Raw genomic sequence first — 18,773 nt, 5'->3', positions numbered from 1 at the left:
CTCAGTCCTTTGGTATCAGGCAGAGAGGCTCACTGGGGTGTCCCTGCAGGGGACACGGTGACACTGGAGCTTGGCTGTAGGCGACTGGGGTGCAGCACTCACCCACAAGCTGCCCAGTGACACAATGGCTGCAAATGCCCATCCCTCAGGGGGAAAAGATAAAAGTAATTTGAAAAATGTATTTTTAAGGGAGAACAGTGTCAAAGGTCAGAAATGAAAGACATGAACTTCGAAATGGTCAAAGAGAAAATATTTAGATTGATTCAAACTTAAAAGGAGCAACCCTTATTTTATTCTTAAACTATTGTTTCTTGTTCCTAAGTGTGTGCAGCTACAGAGATTTTTTTTTAACCTGTCCTAAACTTCAACCAGGACACACTGTTTGGTGAACACCTCAGTAAGATGATCTTATTTTACCTGGTCCCATCAGCAAGGTCAATTCAGAATGAATCAGTCACAAGCAGCGATCACTAAATCATTGTATTTTTAGTTTGGTCATCCTCATATGCCCAGCTGTGAGGACATGGCCAAACCAGGGATGAATTCAGCCCTGAGTATGTGGCAGCCTGGTGGGGCTGGCCTGGTGCAGGGGCAGGGCCACTTCAGCACTGCTCAGCTTCAGCAACACACTCAGTTGGGTGGAAATTGCTTTGGGATAAAAATTCACATTTTCAGCCTGTTTGCAAACAGACCCATGTGCAAGCCCAAGAGTACAGGGGCTCTCAGGTGACAAGCATGCTGAGGAATATATTTGTGACCACAGCAGCTGAGATAAATAGCTTTTGCTCAGAGGTGTCTGGATTTCGGCTGCCTGCATGTGCAGTTGACGGCAGTGCAGATGGCATCAGGAAGGATGTGTGGGGCCCCCTGCCCACACTCAGGCTGCCTGCCTCTGAGCAAAACCAATGAGCATTAGCAGTGGTTAAACACCACAAAAGCCTACAAAAATAACTCTTCATTAGGTAAATCAGTCAGGGTCAGCCTTTCTGGACACCAGGCCAGCCACTGTGGAGCAGCGTACCTGAGGACTGAGGTGAGTGGCCTGGTGGGGCTGTGAGGCCAGCTTGCTGCCTTTGGTTTCTTACCCCCGTGGATTTCACAAATAAGAGGTTAAAAAACACATCCCTGGTTTGCAGAGGGCCTTCAGGGTCCTGCCTCGCTCCTCTTTGCCCCTGCTTTTGTTCATGCTGGTTCACTGCATCCCATCTTGGCCGAGAAGGGAGCCGCCTGGGCAGAGCAGGCCTTGAGATGGTCCCTTGGCATGCGGGCTGCGATGCTGCAAGGATGTCACAGCCTGCGAAACAGCAAAATAAAATAGGGACGAAGGAAAGAAAGAAAAGAAAGAAAGAAAGAAAGAAAGAAAGAAAGAAAGAAAGAAAGAAAGAAAGAAAGAAAGAAAGAAAGGAAGAAAGAAAGGAAGAAGGAAGGAAAGAAGGAAAGAAAGAAAACACACAACAACACACCGACAGAAAGAAAAAACAATGTGTTCGTTCCTCACTCTTCCCTCAGAGCTATCTCGCCCAATGCAGAGGCTGCAGAAGTGTGAACACATCCTGTTTACATCTGCCACCAGGCTGGCGTGGTGGAGGGGAGCGTGCAGCGAAGGAGCCAGCTGAGGCACGGGGAGAGCCGGCCCTGCCATGGAGGCGCTGCCCATCTACCACGGGAGCATCAGCCGTGAGGCCGGGGAGAAGCTGCTTCTGGCGGCAGGCACTGACGGCAGCTACCTGCTGCGGGACAGTGAGAGCATCCCGGGGGTCTACTGCCTCTGTGTGCTGTGAGTGTGGGCGGACGGGCAGTGGTAGGGGTGGTGGGGACACTGCGGATCCCAACCTGGGCATCCTTGGTGTGGCATGGTCCCGTGTTGTGAGTCTGAACGGTGTCTGAACATAGAAGGGTGGGTGAGATGCCATGAAGGGCTGAGCAGCTCGTCTTTGTGACTGCTGTCTTCTGCTCCTCCAGTGCGCTCATGGGTGCACCCATAGCATTGCCAGCATCACCATATTGGGGAGGGCAGCACAAAGTGTTTTGTCATGCAGAGTGTGCCTTTGCTTTGGAATCCTCTTGGTCAGGCTGGGTGTCCCACGAGCCATTGGGCTTGGAGTGAACTACCTTTAAAGTATGCGAAATATGAAGTGGCAATGTTTCAACATATAGGATGAAAAGGTAAAATATTTGATGGGATGGTCTGTCAGAGTGGGGATAGAGAGGTTTGTTCAAGAGAACTGGGTTCTGTAAAGTCACAGAACCTCATTTTAATGAGGCATTTTAATTACCCTACGTTTGGCATAGGCAGAGGAATGAGAAGTCCTGAGAGAGACTTCTATACAACAAAGTACCATAGCACCAACAGAAGAAAGATGTCTGCCAGGCCTGCACGGACTGATGAGTGTTGCTTTAGTAGGAGAAGAAAAGCAAGAGAAAACTGTGTTAAGGCCAGAAAGAAAATAGCTAGTGGCGAGCAAAGAGAGAGGGCACTTTGGTACTTGTGAAAAAAGCAGAGGAAGAGTCCTAAGTCAGGTTTTCCCCAAAGGTCTTGAATACATTTCCAACAATATGCAATTAAGCCCTGGGTGAGCATTATTATTCCCCTGTCGTAGAGCAGTAAATGGAGAGATGCAAGAAGGTAATACACAATCCAAAAATACACTACCTTCTTTTAGTGGAAAGTCTTCATGGAAGAAGATGTATTCTTTCTTCTCATGAAATCAGGTGAACCAAGAGAGGTGCCTCTGCTAACAAATACCTCAGCCCTTAACAGTTAGCTGAAAAATGGGACATAAGAAGCATCTCAAGTTAAATGAAAATGCAATAGACAGAGCAAGAGGTAAGTAGTGCTATGATTCCAGTGATGGCAATAGGCAATAAAAGCAGAATCTGTTTTAAATAACCATCAGAGGAAATGGTGATATATCTCCTTTAACACTCAGAAGTCAGTCAGTGCAGGTAAAACACCAAGGCCTTAGAGAAAGGGTCAGGCAGAATGTTACAATGCTGCATAAAATAGAGAATCCTAAAATTAAATCCACCATTAGTCTAAATCAGGCTGTAAGTATATAACAATGTTTTTCAATTGTGTGCAATCAGTTAGAAATTTTGCCATGTTAATGGTAATTAATATCTTTAGGAAGAAATTTCATGAATGAAATTATATAAATATAAATATAAATATAAATATAAATATAAATATAAATATAAATATAAATATAAATATAAATATATATATAATGAAAATAGGAAGAACAGAAAGTATTGCTAACTACAGCAAGCTTTGGAGAAAAAAGAAAAAAGACCAACCTAGCTGTTTCTGGAAATTATGGACCACTCCTGTCTTCATGTTATGTCACATTCAAACATGTATATGCTAAGAAAAAGGGAAAAGCAAAAAATATAACTGATGAATGCTATGCAGGTTTCTTCTGGAATATAAAACTTTTTTATTTTTTTATATAAGCCACAATGTATGATGGAAATTTTCAATATCATCTTGGATAAATCCAGATTAAAAAAAGAATAAATGAAAAATATTACAATGAATATGATCTAATATGGACAGTAAGGTGGCTGAAAAATGGTAGAGTTAAGCCTTGGCTTGAACACTTCCTAATATTTCAGTTTAGAGTATTATGTAAGAAATAGCGGATACAGTAAGCAACGTATCATACAATAACTTTGAAGACAGGTATCATAAAAATATCAGGAAATGGTCTCACACTGGAGATAGCAATGACAGCTTAGAGAAATGTGTGCCATAAACTACAGAAGTGCTTTAACAGGCAAATTTACTAAAGTAAAGCACTTCGGTAGAGAGTCTGGAGGAGCAAATACGGAAGGCGTTAGAGATGTAGATATGTATTCAGTGGAGGATGCTAAGCCTGGTGTTGGCAATTGACCAAATCCTCCAAATTCAAGTCTGAACAGCATGCACAGAGATGAAACAGGTGACAAGCACATATGCGCATGAGAGCTTTGGTAAAAACAAAGAAGGAAACAAGCAGTTGCTGTATTCACTGTTTATTAAAAAGAAAAGAAAACAGAAAAAAGCGTTAAGTACTTCTTTGCTTTTTCATATTTCCTAATAGATAACAGAAATTATGAGGAATAACAAAATAGTTCAGCAATTTACATTTCTGTTCAGAATCTATGCTGATGATCACTCTAGAAATACCTAGGTATATCAAGTCTCGGCAAAACATGTGTTTATTGGAAGTACTAAAGCAATTTTTGAAGCCTGAGAAACAAGCCTGGTGAACCACTAGATGTATTGCAAAAAGTATCACAGCTAAACAAAAAAATTAATATCTTCCCAGTGAAAATTTTTAACAGCAGTGAAAATGTTTCATACTGACAGTGATGTTTCTATTGTTTGTAGAACAGAAAAAGAGAAAACTGTTCCCGCTTTCCAAAACCAAAATGCTTTCAGTCTGTCTTCTTTCACCTCTCCCTGCACTTCCCTAGAGAAGTAAGACAAAACAAATCTAAGAAGCCCCTGCTCCCCAGACCCCAACCATCTTAGGGATTTTATTTTATTTTATTTTATTTTATTTTATTTTATTTTATTTTATTTTATTTTATTTTATTTTATTTTATTTTATTTTATTTTATTATTTTATTTTTACCATGGGGAAGGGAGAAAGGACTTGACAAAACTGAAATCACAGTTCCAATAATGAGAAAATAAATTTTGGATGACAATACTTGATCAGCTTGAACGATGGAGGTGGTTGCCCTGCATGCCCAGCTCCAGGTACAGCATTTAGAAAGTCCTGTGATTGCCTCTGCATTGCTGTGGCTCAAACAATGCCTCCTCTTTCTGAAAGATGGTGTAAGTTTGTGATGCCAGCCCCCACTGGGCACTACTAGAAAGCTCTAAAGTATTTTGGCAGTCTTTGAGCCTCCTAACGCATGTAATAAGGGCAGTGGTGTTCACAGTCAGGTTCACTTGCCTTTTGCTTTTTCAATTAAAAAGTGGAGCCCTGACCTTTAAAAGGGAGAAGAGTCAAAGACTTCTGGAATCCCTTGCTACTGACACTGATTTTACATAAAAGAGACAGGTGGTAGCATAAAACCTGACCTATAGAGATGGGTAACTGTGGCAGCCAGGCCCCTGTTGTCAGCGCATTTATATGGAAAACTCTGCTTTCTCTCTTCTTTGTTTCTCCTGAAGTATTCTTTATCTTCATTGAGTGCTGCTTTCTACTGCCCCAAGTCACGGTGTGCCTGCTAGCCTTCAAAGAGAGAACAGTTTTTGGTGTGGCTGTGGCAAAACACAAAGAACCCACTTTTAGAAATATTTTAAGACCACAGTTAAACTATGCATGGAAGTATAGAAGGGTTTTTATTTGGACTAGGGTCCCCCGGGGCTCTTGCAAACAAAAATGCTGCCTGCAGCCTTTGGCAATGCTTTTTTGGCAAGACACTTCCAAGATCTTTGTGGTATGGATACCATTATTAAATAGATAATACATACTTTAAAGATGTCACTCATTAGTGTTTGAAAGCGTCAACAGAGGAGCAGGATCATTTTCTGAAATTCGTTTAGAGTTGTTTAGAATAGAAAGAAGATTTTTGCTGTTCCTGACAACAGGGATAGAATAAATGTGTATTCTTAAAACAAAAAACAAAACAAAACAAAACAAAACAAAAAAAAAAAAAAAAAAAAAAAAAACACTACACATTTTACCTGTAAACATGCTATATTTAGCACTCTGAGGTTTTAATAACAGCATACAATTGTTATGGGAAGCTTTCTTTACTGGTACAGTTTCCTTGTTGCTCAATATCCCCCTTATCCCCCTTAATGTTTTCAGCACCCTCAGAAATCCTTTGTGCATGTTGCTCCTAATGAAGTCAATGGGGGACACAGGACAAGATAACAGGGGCTAGGTTGGGAAGCAGCCTCTTAAGCTGTGCATGAAAAATTTATGAATAAATGCCTGAGAGTGCCAAAAGCACCACTTTCCTTTACAGATATATGAGGGCACATGCAGAAACAAGCAGCTCATGCCTGAATTGGTAAAGATAAAGCAGTTGTAGTTTGGGTCTTGAGATTCATATACTTGAGCATGCTTGGCATGTTAGTAGTTGTTTCAGACCCTTTAATATTTCTCAGTGAACGTTCAGCTAAACATGACATACTTGTCAAACTGTATGTTCAGATCGTTTGTTTGAAATCAGCCATTCATATGCTGTGCTGCATTCAATTTGCAGGGAATAATCAAAAGCTGGAATTGAAAACTATTTAGAGCTCTTGAAGCAACAGTAATGGCAGTGGGGATAGGCTGCAGTCCCATCAGACTTTTACGTAAGCTATTTTTTCTGTCACCATAACCGCAGTGCACAAGTTCAGGCAACATGCTGAAACTTTCTGATGCAGCAGATGTATCAGGCGTACAACACGAAGGTGTGGTACAGGATCACGAGTCAGCTTCGGCTTAGCATTTCTTTTGTTTCCCATGTAATATGTTTGATAGAAGTGGCAGAATAATTGCATTTATTGTAACATTGCACATAATAATCATCATCATTTTAAATGTTATTTGGAACAAAAGCTTCTATCCGAGAAGTAGCCTCCCAATTCAAGGTTGGTGGTGTAAATACCGTGCACTATTTTCAGCTTTGAAAAAAAATCTTTTACAGCACAGTGGAGGTATTTCAGCTACCTGCTCATCAGAGTAAGCTTCATCTTTGCCAAGAAAAACCTGTCTAAAGGCCTTCAGGTATTCCACTGATTTTCCTGGAAAGATTTTAGAAAGGTAGACAGCCTGAAGGGTGGATAGTCACTATGCTAACCAATCCGTAAATGACAGAGTGAGTAAAATTGTTAGATGAAAAAACCTAGATTAGCTCTACCTTGATTTTCCAGGATTGAGTTTTGAGGATTTAGTTCAAGCAGTGATTTCAGGTCCAGGGATTTTATGGTCAGAACTTTGCCTACCTTGCCTGGAGAGAAACAGGAAATCTAATAATGAGCTACACTGAATCACTCCCAAGCAAACCCAGAAATGTTTTGTAGAAATATGAAACTATCATTTGCAGTGCTATCGACAGTGTTTTATCTATTGCAGTTCTTGTGAGTTTGGTCTAAAATGAAAGAATTTTCACCAGACAACATTTTATCATGATTTTTTTTTTTTTTTTTTTTGTCTTGTGAGGTACTATTCTGGAGGAAATAATTAGTCATGAAGCTTAGCTAATGGCTCACCATAAAATAAGCTCCTTCCTTTTACTGTCTCAGATTTGAATCAATTCTTATTTTATTTCTAAATTTCAAGGCATTTTCCTGTTTGAGGCATTGCTTTTGGCTGGACCAGCTTCTACCAGAGCATCTTACCTGCTCAGCAAGGCTGCACACTCTCCCAGTAGGAAAATCAGCAGCTCTTCTGCCGATTGTCAGTAGTGAAAGGTGAAGATGCTGACAATCTTCCACAGAAAACTGCGTATACACAAACTCGCAGGCATTTCACAATACTTGACACGTCCGTTCAGGCTGTTAACTTCAGAAGAGAAAATCAAAAGAATGCGTTTCTTTATCATGCCCTAGCATCATGGTATCTCACCCTAGTAGCAGATTCAGTATCATGGGTAAATACCAGAAAAGCATTGGTAGGGGAATCAGAAGTGTAAACTCAGGTAGGTGTGTATAGAGTGCTACTGTGAGTTAAGCTCCAGTAACTCTGTCAGACTTTTCGGACCATGTAAACACTGATTTAAGCTATTTCATTCACTCTTGCTGACATAGAGCTTGTGTCTTGCATATCATCTCAAGGCGAATGCTATTTCTTCAGCTTGGGTTAGCTGATGGGTGGTAATTGCTAAGTTTCTGTACCTTGATTGTGCATCTGAAACCTAAGTAAGGCAGGAACCAGGCCGCTTGTCAACCAGAAAATGCAAATTCCAGGACAGACTGAGGAGCTACAAGTTTAAACAGAATTTTCTTCTACATTAACTAACAAGACCCTTTGGTCTTTCTGTGATTCATAAACCAAGCAGAAACATAACAATTAAAAGAGGAAAAAGAAAGCACTTTAAGTGGATGTCTGGCTTCAACTGTTTTGCCTTCTCAGTGGCTGCTGCCACCACCACAGTAGGGAAGCCGTGCAGCTTGGTGGGAGCATGGGCTCCCACCTCTGCAGCTACTCCCATTGCCCATGTGCCCACACCAGGGTTGCTCCCTGGGATGGGACCACCTGCCTGGGCTTGGTCTCTCCAAGCAGGAATTCAGGAGCAGATCTGCAGCCCAAATCCTTTGGGTGAGGCAGAAACAGCCGTAGCCAGACCCTCTCAGGCTCTTGCATGCTGTTTGCTATGTGCTACTGAAATCCTGCTCTAAATACAGGAGTAGTAATTCCCCCATGGGCTCTCTTGCAGCATTCATCTCCATAGTATGATGTGGTGTGTAAACAGTATCTCAATTTGTGAGATGAAGAGTTTGTTAACTCTGTTTCACACATGAGAAACTGTGACACAGGATGCTAAGGGCTGCAGTACCCTTTGGGTTCCCAGTGTGAAGGTGACAGGAAAGCATTTTGATAATACCCAGAATTCAGCTGTATGGCCTGTGGATTTTGCTTGCATTGCTGAGGGCTGTTCCCTTGTTTATTCTTTTGCTTCCAAATCACCTGTCTTCACCCCTTCTCACCTCTCGCTTTTTATGCGTCTCCTAGTTAAAGTCCCCTGAGGCTTCACCTCCCTTTACCCTCTTCCTTACTCAGATGGACTCTCCCAGGACTTCAGTTTTCAATGCTATTTCCCTGTCCAGCTTGCACAGAGGCAGCTCCCCATCTTTCCTTCCATGAAGCATTGTTTCTCCTACCATGTCGCCTTTACTGGCACTTCACTATTCTCCGTACCTTAGAGAAGGCTAAGGCAAACACCCCAGACACAAAATTTCAGCCTAAAGGGCTGAGATGTGACAAAGTTATAACAAAGTTATAAACTGAGCTTGGGCAGTATGTAATGCTCTGGACCTCTGTTCATAAACCATACCACTGTGTGTCCCTAACCAATTTCATAAAGGGAAATTCTCAGGTAAGTCCAAGACACAAATGCGTCAGGTAAGAGGAGTTGACTAGTACAGTGTAAAGACATCAGAATAAGTTATATGAAGAGGGAGAAATTGATGCCATTTATTGCTGACATGGCTTTCCCCCATCTCTCTGTCTTTCTCCCTTTATATTTGTTCCATTTTGGAACCAGAAATGAATACAAATTAGTTTAATAAAATTTCCCAACTGAGATACAAAACATTTGGAAATGATTTTAAAATACACCATGCAGCTGAAATGTCATGGTTAATTTTAAGCTGCAGCATGCAGCTAATAACCTCTGGCTATTTCAATGGTACAGAAGATTGTAATTATTCACCTGTTAAAGCAAATGCTGCTTTAACAAGTCTGATCACAGTTGAAAAGGAGAAGTGGAGAGGACAGGTAGACAGATGCTGTCTCAGTATGTCATCTGTGAATGATGCCTTTGTAGCTCTTTGGGAGGAATTATCTAGCTATGAAGAAGAAAGCTATCATACAAAATGGACTGTTTCCTGCAACAGCAACTTTTTTGAGAATTTCCTTTGACAAAGTTTTCCCAGTTATGGTATTGCAATGGGGACAGTGATAGAAGAGTTCCCCGTGGGTATTACACATCGGGAAAGAAGAAAAATGTTAAATGAAGTCAAAAAAGTCATTAGTGGTGACCAAAGCACTGTTTCCTCAGTGCTATCCAATATTACTTTCATAGCAATTGATGTTTTCTTCTTGCCTTCATCACCATTTTGGCATTTTTTGCCTTTGACCACGAATCTATGGGGCCCCATTCATCATGCTATTAATTCATGATTGCTCCCATCCCTTGGACTTCACTGGCGCATAGGAGAAGCTTTGCAATTGTGAGTGAGGCTTGTGGCAGTCTTTGGGCCGAGTGAAGGGATGTGGGAAGCCTTCTCCTGGATCTTTCCTGGCTGTAAGGAGATGCTCATCGTCCAAGAAATGCCGGGAAGTAAGTGTCGCTGTGAGAGTGCTCTCTGAAATCCTTCTCTCAATTACATCTGTCTACCTCTTGTTGATTTTCTCCAGCAAGGAGACAAGTTTAGGTCACTATACTCAGGTTGAGGTGGATCTGGCCTGCATCTGACCAGGCAGTGACCTCAAAGGAGGTCTGTGTGAGAGGCCCCACGCGACTGGTGTCACCCAATACCTGGCTTTTGGTTATAGCTAGTCCCCACACCACATACAAGAACATTGTGTCACACTAGAAGCCTTCATTTTTGTCATGAATTGACTAAAATAAAGAAAACGGAGCTGTCTCCTAATGGTGGCTGGGGATTTTCTTCTGTCTAAGCTCCAGTAAATACTTTTTCCTGACGTATTTTGCTATTTGGAGGCAGTGTTCTACACAACCTCAGTTTTAATTTTTATGTTTAATTTTTGTTTTTAAGAAAAACAGCTTGATCTGCCTTCTTCCCACACTGATCTCAGTAAAAGTTGGGTAATTTAAATCATAAAAAGCTTTCTTGCAGGAGGCTGTGCCCATGTAGCACTGAAAAGAACTTGGTATACCAAAATCATGATGCTCGCTTGTGTGCTCGCTTGTGCGTGGAAGGTAGAAAGCACCTTGAAGTGGTAATGAAGTAAGTTCCTGCTGCTTAACAGCAAGTTTTGATAAGATCACATTCGTTAGGAGAGTACTTATCAGAAGAGCTGCAACTCATTTTGTGGAAAGAAAGACACCAATGGAAAGTAGCAAAATGGGAAAATCTAGCTGTTCATGTTCTTCACAAAACGCATCCTTTGTGCATTTCCTCAGAGAAAGCAGGCGTGGTAGGTGGTGGGCCTGGGCCATCACTGTTCTGTTCTGTTCTGGCTTTGTTTGCTGATGGCTTCAGAGCCAACAGATGATAACATTGTGTTTTTCATCTTAAGTGCAGTAACCCCCCTTCATGCCTCACATTATTTCCTCTTCTGGGAAAAAATGTAGATTTGCCAGATGAGTGCAGAGCTCCCACTTGTGCTTGCAAGGCTGTGATAGGAATGTCATACCCCTCCCATATTCCATGCAGTGCTCAGTACTTCCATGTTCCCAAAGTCTTGCTCCTTTCTCTGTATCTCAGGGGCTTTTATCTGAGATATCCTTTGAGTGTTCTCTGGGCTTAATTGAGTTATTGTATAGTTGGAACTCTTTTTATACATGATAGGTATCTATTGCATACCTATATGCATATCACCCGTCTTTGTCCTGAATATTACTTAATCTGGCCTTTATTTTTCAGTTTGTCTGGCTTACCAAACCCACTTGGCAGAGTGCTGAAAGCCATCAGACATTTCAGAGTCAGGGCAGCACCCCAACCTCTCAACCAATTCAAGTTATGCAGTCTCATAGGAAGAGAAAATAATGAAAGAAACAACAGATGGCAGCTTTCTGGACAACTGAGCCATTTCTGGAAAAATCAGATTTTAAAGAGATTGGCAGGCCAATTGGCAGGCCAGTTGGCAGGCCTCAGGACAACCAAGAACAAGGCCTGGTAATATGCAGGGTATTATCAAAAATAGGAGGCAAGAGAGTGAGGTTTAGATTTTTTACAAACTGATCCTGCTTGTTTTGAGGATTGAAAGAAAAAAATTGTGGAGCTGGTCAGATAGCTGCTTCAGAGAGAAGGGACAAAATGCCAAGGTGCCTCTGGTATTTTCCAGCACCCTGTGGGCTGTAAAATCCTAGTTTCAGTAACCACAGCTTGGCTGGTGATCTCTGTGCCCAGATGAAGGAAAGATCCTTGTCATTTTCAGACAGATAGGGCTGCTCTTGAAACACTGACTACATAGGCTCCCGGAGGTTTTAAGAAAGGACATGATAGTACAAAGTTGTCTAAAATGGGAGACTGAAATCCCAGAATTGTATGGGTTGGAAGGGACCTCAAGAGATCATCATGTCCAACCTCCCTGCTAAAGCAGGTTCCCTACAGCAGGTTGCCCAGGTAGGCGTCCAGACGGGCCTTGAATATCTCCAGAGAAGGAGACTCCACAACCTGCCTGTTCCAGTGCTCTGTCACCCTCACCGTGAAGTTCTTTTCCATGTTGGTGCAGAACTTCTTGCGCTCCATCTTGTGGCCATTACCCCTTGTCTTGTCCCCACAAGCCACTGAAATGAGGTTGGCAATATCCTTTTGCTTCCCACACTTAAGGTATTTATAAACATTGATAAAATCCCCCTCTCAGTCTTCTTTTCTCAAGGTTGAACAGACCCAGGTCTCTCAGCCTCTCCTCATAGGGGAGATGCTCCAGGCCCTGTATCATCTTTGTGGCCCTCCGCTGGACTCTCCAGGAGATCCCTGTCTTTTTTGTGCTGGGAAGCCCAGAACTGGACACAGTACTTGAGGTGAGGCCTGACCAGGGTAGTTACAGTGCCATGGGACAGATGGGCAAGCAGTGCCGTCCTTCTGTATCCTTCCCTCATTTTGCAACCCCAGTGGGTTTTTCACACCAAAGGCTCTTTTTGGGCCCCTCCAAAAGTCCCCAAAGGGCTGAAGCAACTGGGCTTGCTGGGGAAAGCAGAGGCAGCTGTTTTCTTCCATCGGTTCCCAACAGGTGAGCACAGCCAGCCACCTTTAAGGTCCACATGGCAACAGGCAGAAAGCCGTGTCTGTGGGGACGCAAGACCAATTGGTGTGTGAGGTGGTGATGTGGTTGCACCTGGAGGAGGCCGGCACCTCCGTTGGTGTACGGGGAGCTTGCCCCCGCAGCAGCCCTGACGGGAGGGAGTGGCAGCACGTCGCATGCCTCCGAATGTCATCGTGCCAGGAGTTGAGCGGTGGTGGAGAGAGCTCACAAATCACGACAGGGATTTTTGCTCCTGCTTCATGGGGTTATAGCAGTGTGACAACTGTTAACAGCTTCCCGCTCAGGTAAATTATACCAGAGACTGCTTTGCAGAGGTTGCTTTAATGACTTTTTAACAAGAATTTATCCAGGAGCCGTGACATGGAGTGTAAGTAATTACAATCATACGGTATCTGTGTCATTGATGGTTTCTGCTATTTTGTAATAACTACTATAATACTCTGTATAATTGGAAAGAAATGTAGTTTTTTTCTTTTTTTTTTTTTTTTTTTTTTTTTCCTAAAGAATAAGAATTTATACTGAAATAGTGAACAGTCCCTAAAATCCTGCTGTATATTAGTGTAAATCTATGTAATATAATACATGGTCTTTTTTATCTGATATCATCTAAACTAATTTTGGAACTACCATCAGTTTTCTCTGCTTCCAAGTTAAATTTTGGATATTGGTGTAATAATCTACCATGTAAATTATTCACTGTATTGAGTTTTTAAAAGAAGCAGGACTGTGGCTGGATGTCGGTATGCCTTATGCTGTTAATGTACGACTCCTTATTCTCGAAGGAGTCAAATTAGATTTGAAAAGACAGAAGATTTCACACTCTTATAAAACTCTTTTGTCAGTGTTTGAGAATTAGGAATGTACTCATAAGGCAAAAAGTAATTTACCTGGATTTTGTGGTTCTAGCTTTCCAAATAAGTTACAGTCATGTTATTGCTTCTGGGAACATCTGCATTTAAATAAATCATAGACCAGCAAGATTATATGCCAATAATTCACATTTTCTTTTTTCCAGGCAAAGTATGCCTGGTGTTTGTCCGTAAAAGGAGGTCACTGAAAAAAATAAAATAAATAAAAACACTGAGGCAGGAATCGGAGCATTGTCACTTAACTTGGAATAACTGAAGATTGCTAAAATAGATCTGAGACAGACCAATTCCCTCATCCAAAAACCAAAAACCAAAAAACACCAGTGGGCTGAAGATCGTTTCTGGTCTGTGTCTCAATTTTCTATTGGCCTAGAATGTTTATGGGTGAGCTTATTGTTAAAGAAAGGTCATCAGATGAACCGATTCCCCCTACTAGAGTGAAACCTAGCAGTAGAAATGAGTAATAAATATCTGTTTTTTGTTTGTTTTTCGCAGGCACCAGGGTTACGTTTATACCTACAGAGTGTCCAAGACAGAAACTGGGTCCTGGAGTGCTGAGGTGTGTACTTCTCTTTTTCTCTTCCAAAAAACTTATCTATCCTGTTTAGTATTAGTATTGATTGAATGAAATATATTCAAATTATTCATGTTTCTGCAAAGTCTGATTTTCGTTGAAGGTAATGATCTTGAATGAGCCTATCACTAAGATATCTTGGTGCCACTTCTGACAATTTTGAACTCATAAATTAATTCCCTCTTACATTTCAGCTATTGCATAATGCATTAGTGCATTATTTTGCATCATTTTAAATTGCAAAAATATTGTGTTTTTATAATTTGACAAGCACAAGCAGTATTCAATTCCTTTCTATCTCACATACCATGAACACCAGCATATTTAAAGAAATACTTTTCAATGTACAGTGTTTTAAACTTAATTTCTCTTCAGATTAATTTATCAAAGGTGCAATATGGTATATATGGTAGCCAAAACTTGTTACAAATTCTGTTTTCACACACACGATAAGAAACTGGTTGTGCAGGTGCAGCGTGACACTATTTGTAATACAGAGAACAATTGAGGTTGTTGGAATCTGGATGCTGGCTTTATTTCTTTTATGAAAGTCTTGTTCTTTGTATGTAGTCAGCGTATTACTCTGTAATTATTTTTCTGTTTGCACCTTAATGAACACCAATATGCAAACATAAAAAGTTGCTAGACAGGCATAATGCCTTGGCCATTGTGATAACAGAATTGGCTGTAGTGCTCTGGTGTTACTCAGAATCAGGTCAGGGAATAAAACCAACTCACATTACTGCAGAGTACCTAATGATCCGCCTCACCATTGGAAGCGGCGTGAGGAAGATTTCACTCATTTATTCCTGTAAGGCCTTGGGAGCAAACCCTGAGGGTTTGTGCTGCCCAGGAGGGCTGGGACAAGCATTGGTGCCCAGACAGGTGCTGGGACCCCCAGGGTCCTCTGACTGCTGAGGGAGTTCCCTGGGCAGGGCTGTGGTGTGGCCCTGTCACTGCAGTGTCTAGTGTTGGGCCTGCTACAGCTCCTCCTATGACCTCTACTGGCTTTCTGCACATGGGTCTTAGGCTTTTCCTGGTTGTGTTGAGGAAAACTTTATCTGTGTTTCACAACACAGGTGTCCAGAAATGTGCCTAACAAGCACCACAGCCTCTGGGTTTGTCTTGTTGTGGTGATTAGGAAATTATCCCTCTCCCAGCCTCCTACCTCCACAGCGTGAAACCTCTCCTGGTGTGGGGAGGCCACTGTGCACCGGGGTGGGAGGAGAGCACCCACAGCTCATTAGCTTGCTTTAAGCTGGCAGGCGGAGGGGGCTGAGGGAAGGGCTGGCTCTGTCCCTGGATGTAGTTGCATTTCTGAGGACAAACGTTCTGCATCATGACCCTGAGCACCAGTGTCCCCTCATCTCTTGCCTTTGGCTTCACAGACAGCGCCTGGGGTCCACCGGCGGCTCTTTCGGAAAGTGCACAACCTCATTTCGGCCTTCCAGAAACCTAACCAAGGCATCATCACACCCCTGCAGCACCCCGTCATCAACCATGCAAATGTTGCATGTCCCCCAGGTACCCATGGGGTGTAGGGAGACTCAGCTGAGCAGGGCCCTCTATGGTGGGGATGGAGGTCTTGGGCCTGTTTGCAGTGTTAGCCTAAACGAGCCAGCACCAGGGCACTGCCAAAAATGTGACTTATTAGGGGCTGTCAGTGTGATGAGAAAATTGTTTTTGAATATGTATTCCTGATACTCTGGTGTATGTATTCCTGAGTGATAACTCAGGAGGTGGCTACCTGCCCTCCCTACCACTGTGGCTCTTGTAGGGATGGTTCATCTGATCTGTCCTTTTTCTTGCAGTGTTCATCCTTCTGTATTTTTGTGATTATTTTTCTTTAGGGAGAAATGACAGCCGTGACTTCTACCTGCAGCCAGCACGAAGCCATTTCCCAGAGTGACATGACTGTACCTTCCAGTGCTGCCTCTAGTCCGTGCTCTAGAACAGAACAAGCTATACGATAGTAAATACAACTCTGTGAGTTTTCCTGTAACATTTGCAGAAATGTGTTTCATATTATTTCTATCTCAAGGTTTAGAAGTTTTTGGTTTCAGAATGTTTTGAATTATTTTTTTCTTTTCTTTTTTTTTTTTTTTTCTTTTTTTAAAGAGAGAAGACAAAAAAATCAACTACTAAATGGTGTCATATCTTTTTTTTTTTTTTTTTCTCTTTGTAATCCTAAGTGCAAAATATTTTCTCACCTCAAGACTATTTCCTCTGTTTTACATGACTTGAATTTGGACTCTTCTGTGCTTTGTTCTGGTTGAAATTTATGCAAAACTGGGCAACACCCCTTCTGTAGGCTTAGAAAAATGGTTTATATTGAGGTGTCCTTGCCTTGAACACAGACTTGCTGTCTGTGTGACTTTCATTCATACAAGGCCAAAAATATTCTAGATGTGGCCCCAGGAGGATCCCCACTTCTCCCATCTTACTGGGCACTCTGTAAATCACCAGAACCAGCCAGCACTGCCTCCATATACAAAATTTATAGCTTGTGAAGACACTTCAAAGCTTTAGCAATGTGCTGAGTAGATGAGAACAAGTAGTGAAGAACATAATTCTTTGGTTTTTAGATATTCTCTGTACTTGAAAAAAACCCCACCTACTGCATATAATTTTTAAAAAATAAATTATTTTTGAATGATATTTTTGTTTCTTTCCACATTGTGTGTGTTTGTATGCTGCTGCTGCTGAGCTCCTGTGGGAAAGGTTTACATCCACAGCACTTGTCAGCTTGCAGAATTGGAGCACTTGCCTTTTAAACTCAGTGTCCTGCCTGAATTGTCAGACAGTAGGAAACACTTGTGAACAGACTTGATGTCCTACAACGCTGTTGGTTTGTGTTGCTGTTAGTCATGCTTTAACTAGCTCAAATGGTCCTAACTATCAAAAAGTGTGATTCTCCTGCACTTCTTTCCATAGCACAAGACTACAGTGACTGCAAATGGATGACAAAAATATATTAAAAAAAAAAAGAACCACAACCAAATGGATGACAAAAATATATTAAAAAAAAAGAAAAAAAGAAAAAAAAAAAAGAACCACAACCAAACAACATCTGTAAACATTGTATAACCACTCATAGGGTGCTTTGGATAAATGTTTAATGCGTATACTTCCAAGTTCTTCTGTGCAGCTTAGAAGACTGGAACCTTGTGCTAATAGGTAAAAAGATTTTTACTTATTAGCAAAGAGCTAAACAGGCTGCTGGCATGGGCATTCAGCAAGGTTTGGCTGCTCCATGCAGCATTTATGTTTGGATTTGAGAAGTTTTTTTAATTATTATTATTTATTTTTATTTTTATTTTCCCCTTCCTATAAGTGGCTGTGTATGAAAGAGAGACAGAAGTGCAAGCAATAAAACATTCATTTGAAGGACAAAATGCTCCTTGTAAACCCTGAATGGGAATAAATACAATAAATAAAGAGTCCTGTGATAACAGGAAGCAGTGGACAATGCTGTTGCAAATTTGTGATGCTTGTAGTTCATTACTCAATGTCTGTCTAAATTAAGGCCACATTTCATTTGTAGTGAGATGTCCTGCCTCCCCTCCCCTTCAAATCATATTTTACAGTGTGTGTATATGTTTTGCACTGTGCCTCCTTGTTACATATATTTTTTTAAATATTGTTACATAATTCAGCAGATGTCAGCCATGGAGATTCTGAACTGAACATTACCAGCACTGAGTGCAACATCCAGCACCAGCTGGTTTTCTGTCGGGTGTGCTGATTGAATGTTTTACTCCTTGTCTGTGCCTTGAAGGTTTCCTGGTTTGCTGTACACCTGCGGCGGATAGTCTGTGGCTGCTCTGGTTCTGTGTTCCTGCAAACCTGGTGCAAACTGACCCGCTGGCGTGTAAGCAGAGTGCGTGCCCCGTGGGCTTCCTGGCAGAGCCCTTTTGCTTTCCAAGTGCTGTGTCTGGACACAGCCTGCTTTAGGCTGGCCTCTTCTGGGACAGAGGAACCAAGAAAGGAGTGCTTGGAAGTGGCAGATGATTTTGTCATGGTGATAAATGCGGTGGGAAGCACTGTGCCCAAGGGCTGTTCCCTGTAGAAATGTCACAAGCCAAGGCTGTCGGTGCTGTGTGGTGCAAATCCTGCCATACAACAGCAGCTCTGTGGTGCAGTGAGCTAAGGCTAACTGTCTTGACTATGGGTGAATCCAGAAGTGCATTGTTATTTTAAAAATACTACATAAAACAGGCCAGAAGATGTCATTTTTTGTTTAAAGCTGAGAATTTTGTTTCAGTTTCTGATGTGAATTATTAAGACAGTGGCTTGTTTGTATTGTTTCTTTTGGGTTCCCAGGAGCCTGGAATTGCTGTAGGCTTAATCAAGGTGCAAACAGTCAGAGAAGTTCATGCTACCCACGAGACAAGGCGTTGGCATTTGGTTATAAGAACAGTAATACGGAAAATACCGAGATTTCATTCATTGACTTTAGTATGAAAATCTACAGGTCCTTTAAAAAGCAGCTCCCCATTTTGTGGACACAATTTAATCGGGAAACATCTGAAGGACCTTTTTCCTTCCTGCCAGCCCCTTTGGGCTCCACGACACAGGGATACGGCCCCATTACTCTGCCCTATCCTCGTCCAGCCCTTGTGCTCCTGCCTCTGCCACTGGTTTGGTGTCTTCAATGGGGGCTGGCACAGGTGATACTGCTGCTCCCTGCAGGCTGCTGCTGATCCCCCTGCTTCAGCC

The 18,773-nt window shown here is 42.0% G+C and overlaps 1 protein-coding gene across 4 annotated transcripts; it reads left to right on the top strand.

Annotated features, from left to right (window-relative positions):
• Positions 1-227: 227 nt before the first annotated feature.
• Positions 228-16,712, top strand: SH2D1A (SH2 domain containing 1A). Of its 4 annotated transcripts, XM_084534178.1 has the most exons (5): positions 391-1,033; positions 1,510-1,777; positions 13,976-14,039; positions 15,443-15,578; positions 15,905-16,712. In XM_084534178.1, exons 2-5 carry the CDS (start codon positions 1,641-1,643, stop codon positions 15,961-15,963), a joined length of 396 nt encoding a protein of 131 aa, XP_084390304.1. In that variant the 5' UTR covers positions 391-1,033; positions 1,510-1,640; the 3' UTR covers positions 15,964-16,712. The 4 variants fall into 4 exon arrangements, with proteins under 4 accessions (XP_084390305.1, XP_084390304.1, XP_084390303.1 ...); XM_084534179.1 differs by lacking the exon at positions 15,443-15,578 and having other exon boundaries at positions 228-1,033; XM_084534176.1 differs by lacking the exons at positions 391-1,033; positions 1,510-1,777 and adding an exon at positions 7,190-12,895.
• Positions 16,713-18,773: the final 2,061 nt, after the last annotated feature.

Source organism: Aythya ferina, assembly GCF_964211825.1.
Source record: "Aythya ferina genome assembly, chromosome: 13".
NCBI classification, from domain to species: Eukaryota; Metazoa; Chordata; class Aves; order Anseriformes; family Anatidae; genus Aythya; species Aythya ferina.
This window is presented reverse-complemented; position numbering and strand designations above follow the sequence as displayed.